Source organism: Malus sylvestris, chromosome 7 (genome assembly GCF_916048215.2).
Source record: "Malus sylvestris chromosome 7, drMalSylv7.2, whole genome shotgun sequence".
NCBI lineage: Eukaryota > Viridiplantae > Streptophyta > Magnoliopsida > Rosales > Rosaceae > Malus > Malus sylvestris.
In genome coordinates this window covers 5446779-5458635 of record NC_062266.1, presented here as the reverse complement: position 1 = coordinate 5458635, position 11857 = coordinate 5446779, and the positions used below count along the sequence as shown (strand labels likewise).

At 35.9% G+C, this 11857-nt stretch overlaps 2 protein-coding genes across 2 annotated transcripts; both read left to right on the top strand.

Moving 5' to 3' along the window:
* Window positions 1-1486: 1486 nt before the first annotated feature.
* Window positions 1487-5242, top strand: LOC126628017 (uncharacterized). Its single transcript, XM_050297590.1, has 3 exons — window positions 1487-2236; window positions 2836-2990; window positions 4869-5242. Exons 1-3 carry the CDS (start codon window positions 1591-1593, stop codon window positions 5121-5123), a joined length of 1056 nt encoding a protein of 351 aa, XP_050153547.1. The 5' UTR covers window positions 1487-1590; the 3' UTR covers window positions 5124-5242.
* Window positions 5243-5370: 128 nt separating this feature from the next.
* Window positions 5371-7082, top strand: LOC126628011 (F-box protein CPR1-like). The gene has a single exon (XM_050297586.1). It carries the CDS (start codon window positions 5475-5477, stop codon window positions 6654-6656), a length of 1182 nt encoding a protein of 393 aa, XP_050153543.1. The 5' UTR covers window positions 5371-5474; the 3' UTR covers window positions 6657-7082.
* Window positions 7083-11857: the final 4775 nt, after the last annotated feature.

Below are 11857 nucleotides of genomic sequence, written 5' to 3'. Positions count from 1 at the left end.
AACATAAACGTGAAATACGGATTTAAATAATGAGATACGTAAATAATAATGAAATTTCAGGGACGGGATTTCACACCTTTTGTCACACTCCGATCCCAACATACGTCCAGAATCGACGTGTAACAGTAGACTGTAGGGGGATGCCATGAAATACAACCGACATACTAAAATGAAATTAATAATATTTACAACAACTATGCAATAAAGATTACTCTCACTAGGGACAACATCCATAGTCTTCCAAAGGAAAGTCGAAAATAAATACGAGGAAAGATAGGGGTAACCTAACACTCCTAGCTGTCTGGCAACAATATGCTACTCCAAAGGCTCCACATATCAACTACACCTGCATAATCGCCCCTATACAGTGGGAACGGTGCACCCGATAAATCAACAACCCAGATAAGCCGCGAAACTCGTGTGAGTGACAATAATGCAACGTATGTGATAATATGAAAACGTATCCATCAATCACGGTTTATAACATAAAATATAAACTCAATACTTTATGAAATTATAATCAAGCCATTGAAAATCCCGAAAGAGTCACACACACATCCATCGACTTTTCTAAAACAAACCACAAAGATCACAGTCAATAGTTCATACAATACACTAAAAAGTAGGGTTAGAGTGACACAGTTCGGTTGAAGCCTACATCTTCGAAGTTGTCTTAAATAATTCAATCTAAGGAACCAATGAATCAAATGATGCAATTTTGGAACACTCAACAAAATATGATATTTTATTTCTCTAATTTTATCAATTTTTATATAACATGGGTAGAGAATTTGCATGAGTTGGCCATTGGTGAAAGACGGTAACTTTTCAAATCTTGGTGTTACAGATTGTTACATGTTTTTCTAAATAAAAACGATAGTTTTATTGTAAACTACACTAACAAAGGGGAGAAGAGTTTGAATTGGGACACAGTAGGTAAAAAAAGATTCTAATCATCAAGACAATTACCATTTTATTTTAGTTGTTAGGTGACTAATCAGCCTGTTGGGTTGTTAATGGGTAATTGTTAAGACACTTTAATTTGATATCACTATAATATACATGTGAGATTGATAGTGGTGATGATGGTGTTAGATGAAATTTTAACAACTCAATGAGTTGATTTGCCACCTCTGCTTATAGGACCATATTAATTTACGACACTTATTTTCCATAATTATTTTGATCGATTTTCAAGTTCAATGAACATTTTTATCTTTACGAGGTGCCTCAAATTTAGAGACCTGATAAAAACTCTTTATTTATTTATTTTATTGGACAAAAGAAGAAGTGTGGTTGACGCACTTTGCTACTAACTTTCATTATAGTCTTAGTTCGGATATACTTGGCTTGACGCTGTCTCTTTCTCCCTTTCTACTTTTTCATCATATCTTGTTCCGCTTTCCATCCATTCCCTTGCAATGCAAGCAAAGTTCCCATGTAAAGAGAAATCAACCACCACAACCACTGCTACTCTATATAGTAATATACATGATGAAAGAATCTAACGGCCTCAATTTTCCAAGTTTTTCATATATAATAGCTACCGGGCGCTACCGATGATATATGTATATCTTTGAATTGTAAATAATGGGGATCTGTTTCGCGAAGCGGAAGAAATCGACGGCAGAGATAGTGCCGCAAAAACAACTGACGACAACAGTCCGACTGTACGGCTCTCCCAGCAGCACAAACTACATCCGATTTGCCCTCAAATACAAGGAGGCGGCTGTCTCACTTCGCTGCGTGGTGGTAGCCAGATCTAACGACGACAACGACGACAACGACGACAACGACGAAGATTATAGAAACTTGGAGGTGGCGATGGAGGTGGAGGAGGGCGGGTCATCGTCGGAGCCAGCTGAGAGGGTTTCAGGGCCACCCAATACTCTGCTGCAGTTGATGGAGGACAGATTCCCTCATCCGCCGCTTCTTCTTCAAACGGGGTCGTCCTCTGAAACCCAAACGACGTCGCTGGTGGCGGCGGTTGTGAAGCTGACTGAGCTGCAACACAGGAGCCTGGCGTGGCACTTGGAGAGGTTGGTGAGGTGGGTTACGGATCTGTTGAAGCGTCCGGGTAAAGGAAGAGGAGGGGTGGTTGATCCGACGGTGGGGAGTGCTCGGATGGAGTTAAGGAAGCTGGGGAGGAACTACTCGCAGCTTTTGGAGCTGATGTTGGAACACGCTCAGATGGAGGAGAGACTCCTCTTCCCCATCTTCAACTACTGTGATCCAGGTCACATCTTTTTTTCCTTTTTCCAGAAGAATATTTACCAATTAAACTTTTAGTTTTTTTTGGTATATATATTTTTAGGATTGCAAAAATAAAGGTATATGTAGGAATCTTCTATAAATATTTTCCGGCACCTAAACTTCTTGTCATTTGTAAGAATTTCCCATGAATATTATTTTGATGGAGTAAAAAACCATAAGATTATATATGTAAGTGAATATGGAAAGATTTTTCACACATACGCCATACTGTATAATGACATAAAGGGAAAAAGAATAAATTGCCATAAAGCTCGTCATTTTCGAAATTTGAATATAAATTTTTTTATTTACAAGTGAAAAAATACTACTAGATTGTAATACTAAGTGATATAATAATAAATTATTTTAAAAACCCAGCAAATGTCATAGCTTAGCTAAAATGTTGAGTTAAAACAAGGGAACTGTTATTAGCATTCTAAAAATCTCATTCTACACTCCTAACAATCGTATATTTCTTTCTGATTATAAATTTTTTTTAGGGCAAAATGAAAATTTTAAAATGTTAATAACAATTATTATTAAATAAAGTTAAGATGGTAAACTAACCAAATAATTATGCAGGAATCTGTAAAGCTGCGAATGAAGAACACGCAAGGGACCTACCCATCATGAACGGCATCAAAGAAGACATCAAATCCATTGAGGTTCTTGACATTGGGAGTCGTGACTACAAAGAAGCTCTTTCTAACTTTTCTAAGCGCCTCAAATCACTACAGGTGATCCATGTTAACTGCTTCTTGTTATTGTTTTATTAGTGTTATACAAAGCTAACTAGTTAGTAATTTAATATAATATTAATTGCATGTTTAAATTCATTCCATAATCTTTTTTCATAATTCAAACTATTTATTTTTCTGGGTCTTCATTCAAAGATCTTTCTTACAGAATTTTATCCATATCGAAAAGAGTTTCAATATCAAATTGGGACAAAGAAAAAATAGACATGCACAGTGTTGCTAAAAACACAATGAAATGTTTGAGTAAACTGTCATTTAACCCCCTGAACTATCACGTGAGTTTCAATTTCCCTCCTGAACAATTTTTTTAGCCAATTGATCCCCTAAACTATGTTAAAGTGGCCAATTAACCCCCTACCGTTAAGTATCTTTAACTCCATCCAATTTTCTGTTAGAAAGTGTCATGTGCTTGGCAGATGACCACCTTTTTAGATTTTATGTCTAAATCTTTACAAATAAAACATATAAAACAAATATTAAAAAAAAAAAAACTTACAAACCCTAAACTTAATCATTCAAAATAATAGAAAAGGTAAGGCTTTTTATATTAACACTCCACAAAATGTTGAATGCACCCCATATTAAAATTTAATATTAAATGACTTATTTACTCCACTATGCAATGACAATTTTGACCTTATTAGGTTTTAAAAAAAAAAAATTATAAATACACCCCAAATCACTTTTAGCGTATTATTTATCTTTTCAACTATCAAAACCCTCTCATCCTCCATTGTTGAACAAAATCCTAACCAATGAAACTACAAACATGTTGATTGAGAAAAATTGTTTTTGACGAATGAAACACGAAATCGATGTTTCTGAAGCTTCACATGAGGTAAGACTTCACGTTTTTCATTGTTTTAGTGATTTCGATGACATCGATAATTATTTAATCTTGCGTTTGCTGCATTATTTTTCAATATGAACCCTAAAAGATGAATATGAATATGAATATGAATATATAAGTTTAAATAATGCAGCAAACGCAAGATTAAATAATTATCGATGTCATCGAAATCACTAAAACAATGAAAAATGTGAAGTCTTACCTCATGTGAAGCTTCAGAAACATCGATTTCGTGTTTCATTTGTCAAAAACAATTTTTCTCAATCAACATGTTTGTAGTTTCATTGGTTAGGATTTTGTTCAACAATGGAGGATGAGAGGGTTTTGATAGTTGAGAAGATAAATAATACGCTAAAAGTGATTTGGGGTGTATTTATAATTTTTTTTTTAAAACCTAATAAGGTCAAAATTGTCATTGCATAGTGGAGTAAATAAGTCATTTAATATTAAATTTTAATATGGGGTGCATTCAACATTTTGTGGAGTGTTAATATAAAAAGCCTTACCTTTTCTATTATTTTGAATGATTAAGTTTAGGGTTTGTATGTTTTTTTTTTAAATTTGTTTTATATGTTTTCTTTGTAAAGATTTAGACATAAAATGTAAAAAGGTGGTCATGTGCCAAGCACATGACAGTTTCTAACAGAAAATTGGATGGAGTTAAAGATACTTAACGGTAGGGGGTTAATTGGCCACTTTAACATAGTTTAGGGGGTCAATTGGCTGAAAAAATAGTTCAGGAGAGAAATTGAAACTCACGTGATAGTTCAGGGGGTTAAATGACAGTTTACTCTGAAATGTTTATAACAACAATCAAATAAAATGATTTTTTATTTGGACGAATTTTTGTATGGAGTTGTAAAAAATGAAAGGTTTGGAACTTTGGATGATGAGAGAATATTATACAGTGGGGTCTACGTGATTAGCACTGTATTAAGTCATACAATATAATATTCTACACATAATAATATTACTAAATATATATTTTATTTGGACTTAATATGTAGGAGCGTTATAGACAACACTTTACGGAGGAGGAAAGAGAAGTATTGCCGTACATGGAGGCAGCCGAGCTGAGCAAAGAGCAGCAGCGGAGACTATTGGACGAGTGTTTGGATGTGATGCAACAGTCACACTCATCGCATTTGTTCAATTTTCTCCTTGAAGGGCTACTTCCATGTGAAGCCATGCACTACTTGGACTTGATCTCCATGTCCACCAACAAACAACGAACAACTTCTCTGCTTCACATGATCATTTAGCTACTTATAACATCTTCCTCGTGCATATTTGTTGATAATTTGTTTTTTTAATTTTTCTTTTTTATGATTATATAGCACGAACAATATTTCATTGAGAAAGTTGGTGAGACTTAGATAAACTTGTGCAGTTCGAGACTTACATAGATAACTAGCCACAAACTCAGATATGCCCCTATCGATCTTGTTGGTCGGTGGTCTACTAAAGCCAAATTGGTGTTGGAGTAATAATAGAAAATATGGAAGTAACACAAAAATTCCAATAATAATAATCATAAAAGAAATTCACAATATCAATTATATATGAAATTAATATAAACAACAAACTTTAAGGATTTGGATTGTTTGACGAGAATGATTAGGTGGAATCCTTTCCTGATTTCTCCAGATTATTGTTGCTCCTCAGAGAAGAAACCAACGTCAATGTCAGACTTCCCACCGGAGCTACTGTTCGACATCCTATCAAGGCTTCCGCCCAAGGATTTGATTCGATTCCTCAGCGTTTCCAAAGCTTGGAATGCCATCATCCGCCACCACCACTTCATCAAAGCTCATCTTCAACGCTCCATCCAAACCAATTCCTTTCGCACCATTTTAGTCAGGTCAATTGGCTCCCCCTCATCAGATTATTTTTCATCGGCTGTCAACGGCAGCGAAACGTTCCGGACAGTCGTTAAAATTGAGCGGCCGTTGAAATCCCCTGAGAGGTATCAGATACTGGGGTGCTCGATTCATGGAGTGGTTTGCATTTGCAATAGTCTCCGTACTAATGTCGCTTTGTGGAACCCGTCAATTCAAAAGTTTAAGATGATTCCCCTCCCAGCCATTGAGCAGCAGCAGCCATCATCAGATTTACATACATCCCTAGGGTTCGGGTATGATTCAGTTTATGATGACTTTAAACATTTGCGAATTGCGGAGCTTAGTAAGGGAGTCTTTGTGAGTTCTGAAGTTAGTATTTATAGCCTCATATTGAACTCATGGAAAAGGATCAAGAACTTGCCTCGCAATGATTTTAGTACACTGAATGTGTATGACACGGCGCTGGAGTTTTCAAATGGTGCTCTGTGTTGGCTAATGCCGAACAGATTAGATATGTATCGATTCATAATTCTGACCTTTGATCTTGCTACTGAAAAGTATCGGGAGTTTGACACCCCGGTGGATGAGGATTACAGTACCGTCATGGAGTTGGAGGTTTTAGGGGGCTCTCTATGTGTTTCTGTTCATGATTGGGACACCGGAAATGATGTTTGGATTATGAAGGATTTTGGAGGACCTTGGACCCTTCTGTATTCTATTAAAAAGGAAACTATGACTTGGTTGCTTAACTATTGCCCACCTTTGGTCTTCGCAAAGAACGGTGAAATGGCTCTTTTGAAGAAGGACGAGGAAGCATTTGTTTGGTTTGATTTAAAGGGAAAAATCGGATACCAAGATAATATTTGCGGTCTGCCACTTCGCTTTGATGCAAAGATATGCGAGGGCAGCCTTTGTCTTATTGATGGTGATCCCGTGATTGGTGGGAGGCAGTAGTTCTCTTCTACCTCTAATTTCAACCAGTGAAGGGATAAATTTTTTATTGTGACGGGAGCACGAGACGTGTTTTTATGTAAGTGGTGGGAAATTTTATTTTTTAAATTATTAACTTTTTAACACACATATCCTACCATTTGTATAGTGACACGTGGTGTACCAACTCATGTGTTGGTTACACTAAAAAATCTCTCACAAGGGTTTGTAGAGGTACTCAAAGCAACAAAAAATGACCTTAATTACGGTGGAAGGTGGGTAATTGGCTTGATAGGTTGAAATACAAGTACGTGAACTTATGTGCCTTGCTATGTACGCTTATTGATCTCTCATCTTTTGGCTAAGTGTTTTTTCTTTATTGTAACAGTATTAACTAGATAGTTTGCTAGTTGTCAGAATTGTTTCAAATCAATCGTTACCTTTCTCGTATGTTTGGTTGGTTGGTTTTCTTCTTGTGTCTGAATAACTGATGATGTGCTGCAATTTCCTGGCATCCGATTGACCGTGTTCCATGGTCTTTTCTCTTGATGTTTGTCCTGTTTCTGTTGAGAGCTTTGTAAGCATATTAATATTCGGAGGACAATTAACCATTTACGGATCAAATTAATGACATGCTTCAGATTCCCTTTTGAAAAAGGAACACACATTTTTCGTGCAACCTTGCTGCAAGGCCTTGAACATGCAACGGAACATGAATGTATGATGTTTTCTTGTTTGTCTCTTTTTGAGGGAGGACTGTCGTAGGTTTTTCTTTTAATTCGTTTACAGCACCTCCACCTCTAACAACCCACTCCACCCCACCCAATAGGCTGGCCCAAAGTGGAAGCCAGCTTTAAGGCCAGCACATAATGGATTGAGCAAGAGACCGGCTTACATGACGCCAGGCTGGCGTCAGCCATGTGAATTTTTTTTTTTACCGTTGGCGCGTATGATTCAGGGTGCGCATTCAAGCGTTAAAAAAAAAAAGTCAAAATCTTAAGGGTCACGTGTCCACATTTAGGCTGTTGGATTTCGTTTTAAAATAAAAGATTTACACACACACACACACACACTTAAACCATCTTTCACAAAAATTGTACTTTCGGAAATGACACGTGGCATGACAAGATTGGTTAGAATTTCTATCCGAAATTTAAAATTTTTTTTTATTATTTTATAAAATTTAATATGAATTGACTAGACTCTTGCCCAGCTCATTTTTTAGGAGTGGAGATGCACTTGACCAATTACTGTTCATTGAAGTCAATTACTATTCATTTGGGTGGATTAAATGGACTTTGGGCCAACTCATTTTTTAGGGATGAAGTTGCTCTTAATCGGTAGTAGACACATTTTCTCTCATTTTGCACACTCTTATTTTCTTTTGTCCCTCAATTTTCTTCTAATTCGTTTAATCCGTAGGCCATAAATAACAAGCATGTGCAACAGAAAAACATTGTGCTGAATTCAGTTACACAATTCACTCATTTATAATGAAATCCTTCTCTTCAAATTCAAAATAGGAAGAAAAGAAAGTTTATAATGAAATCATTCTCTTCAAAAAGGAAGAAAAGAAAGTGGTGATTGACAATACAAAAACAGAGCCGTGATAGTGGTTAATATGTTAAGAATTAATTCCACATCAAGAAAAATGGAGATTTGCATGTGCTTATAAGTAGTTAGGCTACTCCATCTATTGTCAATTGATTTTATGGTAGAAGCTCAACTTCTTCATAATAGAATGCTATATTCACACGAAACCGCCCTCGCCTCACCTCGCGTCGCCTTGCCGCGTCATTCCTTGCATTGCAACACCATTTGTTGGTAGACATGCAAAGGAGGCGAGGCTATGAGTCACCCTTCCCCAAAATCTGTTAAAATGCAGCTAAAGATGGTGACTCTTCCAAACTGTTCCAGTATCTGTTCCAGTATCTGTTCAACCATGTCGCTGACTCTCTTGATCTTTAGGCAGCGGTAGACCACGGGATTTTCGGCGCTGGTGGGTTTCTGGATGGAAATTGCTGAGAAACATTGTATTCATCTCAATGGCTTGGTAAATAAAATTGAACTCTTCAGTGCTTCATATGTCCATACCATATATATATATATATATGAGTATGTATATAGGAGAGATCCTAGTTTTTGTCAAAATATCTATGGAGATATATTGAAAACAAGAAAAGGAGAAGAGAAAAGAGAGATATGAAAGAATAGATTTCTTATCTGTTTATAAATAAAGAAAAAGAGAAAATAAAAATGAAAGTCCGTACTTGGGGTGTCAATAACTTCTTCAAGTATCTCTAGGAGACTCAATATGAGTCAAACAACAATACAAATGGTTTTGCGGCACTAATATAGTTATTAACATGAAAATTGAAAATCTAATACATGTTTCAGCAAATTTCTCAAATATTTCTAAGATATATATTGTGAGTCCCTACTATCACAACAAATGGTTTTGAAGTACTAAAACGTATTAATCTATCTTGTTGTGTCTACACCATTTGTTCCTTTCCATTAATCTTAGGTTAAAGTTTTATAACTTTAATTAATATTCGAAATAATTTTATAACTTAATATCCGACGTTGATTTCATTATAATGTTAATATAAATTTAACCCTTAAAAACGGATACCATCATCCGAATACCTCCATAGAGAAAGAAAAAAAAAATACCTTCATAAATCCCAAACACTTTATTTTCCGAATATTTTGAAAAAATAAAAATAAAATGAACATGTTTATCTTGTTATTCAAATAAAAGGTGCAAAATTAATTATAAACAAAAATTTGTTTTAACTGCCAACAAGTTTCTCACTTATCTCAACTTTCAGTTAGTTTTATGTACAGTTTAAGAATTTTCTCTCATACTGTTATTCATCCATTTCTCACTTATAACTCATAAAGACAATATGTTTTTTGTACAGTTTAAGAATCTTCCTCCTACTGTTATTCATACATATGCTCAGTCAGTTTTCTGTACTGTTTATGTTTTCTCTCAACTTCCAGTTTTCAGAAAGACATGCTCAATTTTCTACAATTTAAGAATTTTCTCTCATACTATTATTCATCCATTTGTCACTTATCTCAACTTTAAGTGAACTTCAAAAAGGTTTTTTGTACCGTTTAAGAACTTTTTTCTCGTACTATTATTCATCCATTCTCTCTTAGTCTATGTAAAAGCTCTGCTACCTTCTCTAGTATCGATTCTCTTGTGTAAACTCATTTACCACTCATCCCTCTTTTATTACCTAACCCTTTGTCACTGCAAAAAAAAAAAGAGATCGCAAGACGTATAACCTTGCCCGACAATGTGAAATCTTGCCCGCCTCTCTTTGTTTTGTCTTTCAATTAATAGATCTGGTGTTATAAGTATTCCCCAGTATATATTCAAGTCATTTCCAGTCTTTTGATGATCCAAAGTTCCATCAGTTCTCAGATATGGTTCACTTAGTGGTTTTATTGTCATAAGAAGATTAAAAGTGAATTAAAATTGATGACTTGATCAGATCTGAACCTCCACTCTTTAAGCATACAAGATAACGAACTAAAAGTCCTTGATCTCAAGGCATAGTAAAGAACTTAATGTAGACGTAACCCATCTACGACAATCCTTTGATAACAAGAAGTCAGAATAACTTGGGGCACAAGTAATCGGCTCAAATACACTTGTTCTACATCTGCCATACAGAGATGGCAGTGGCATGCCTTAGCACTTAGTTAGTTTTGATTGCAAGCCTCAAGGCATACGCCTAAGGCCCCACAAAGACACATTTCAGAACTAACTTTGTCCTCCTCTTGCAGCATCTCGGCAAGTCAGAGCCCGACAATCAACCAAAGTGCCAACTCCTTAGGAAGCTGTGTGCTCGAGCCAGGGACCTTGCCCAGCCAAATTTCCTGCCCGAATAGGAAGAATACTGATTTGCAGAGCTTGTGTCTGAAAGGGAAGGATTGGCAAATCGCTAAAATCCATCTCTCTATCTCATCTCCCTCTCTATGCAAATCCCTGAAATCCCTCAACAAATCCTCCCATCTCTCTCAGCCCATTCCGTGAGTTTTGGCTGAAGCACAGCCAAACACACAAACATGAACAATGCCTTTTTCAACCTCTACTTTAGAATAGACTGGCAAAACCGTAAATATTTCAAAATCTGTTCTGAGACAAAATTACCCTCCTAACTTTTAATAATTACCTTCCAACTCAACCACAACTTTGATGATAGTGGTGTAAATAAAGCAAAATCGAAACAATTTGATCCCTCCCTAATTTTAGAATAAAGAATGTTTGTAGAGGGGCTTGTAACCCGTGTGTGAGGTAAATCATCTAGTTCTTATGAATAGGTTGTTCAAAGCTACATGATTTGAACGCATTGACCTTTTAGTTATGATTTATGGATCATTAAGTTAGTTTCTCAGATATTCGTTGTTCTATCGGTGGTTATTTTGTTTATTGGGGCTTTAATCTTATCTTTTGGTGTTCCAAAGAGCAGTCCATTATTGCTCATTTTAGTGCAAATCTGAATACCGCTCATTGTCTCACTCCTATGAAAAAACAGCATGGTTGTCTTACTTACTTTATGAACTTGGCTTCTCATTGCAGTTTCTAATGCTTCTCTATTTGTGATAACCTCAGCGCCACTTATATAGTTGCCAATTCTGTTTTTTTTGCTCGCACTCGCCATATCGAGCTGATTATCATTTTGTTGAAAAAGTAGTATTGGAAAACCATCGTGATCACTTTGTTCCTTCTGCTAGTCAGCATGCTGATATGCTCACCAAGCCTCTCCACAAGATGTGCCATTGGCCCTTATTGTGAACTCAAAATATATTGTATATTTAAGAACGAATGAAATCATCAGAAATTCTTTTTCTACACTATACGACACCATGTCAAGACTTAATTTCTATAAGAAGTGGTGCATTACCAAATCCTGAAACTATAAAGCAATCTCGAAACCTAATAACAAGAAAACAATCTTTATTTTTATTCCACTAAAAAAACCTTAATAAATTACTATCTACTAAAACCCAGCAAAAAAGCACTGTTTATCGTGTGAGAGAAAGCACTGTTTATTAACAGTGTTTTGACGCTTTTGCCCCTATTTTGTTTTCCCGCACACTATCTTTTGTCAAATTCTACAGTGAAATGACGGAACTGCCCATGAAGGACGCATGTGGATCGTCTGAATGAAAACCTGTCGACACGCTGTGTTGTCGTTCTCTCT

Excerpts from the sequence above, each read along its gene's own strand:
- LOC126628017 (XM_050297590.1), top strand. The coding sequence starts at position 1,591 with ATGGGGATCTGTTTCGCGAAGCGGAAGAAATCGACGGCAGAGATAGTG. Across the intron at positions 2,237-2,835 it reads CTTCAACTACTGTGATCCAG|GAATCTGTAAAGCTGCGAAT; the intron begins GTCACATCTTTT and ends ATAATTATGCAG. Across the intron at positions 2,991-4,868 it reads AGCGCCTCAAATCACTACAG|GAGCGTTATAGACAACACTT; the intron begins GTGATCCATGTT and ends CTTAATATGTAG.
- LOC126628011 (XM_050297586.1), top strand. The coding sequence starts at position 5,475 with ATGATTAGGTGGAATCCTTTCCTGATTTCTCCAGATTATTGTTGCTCC.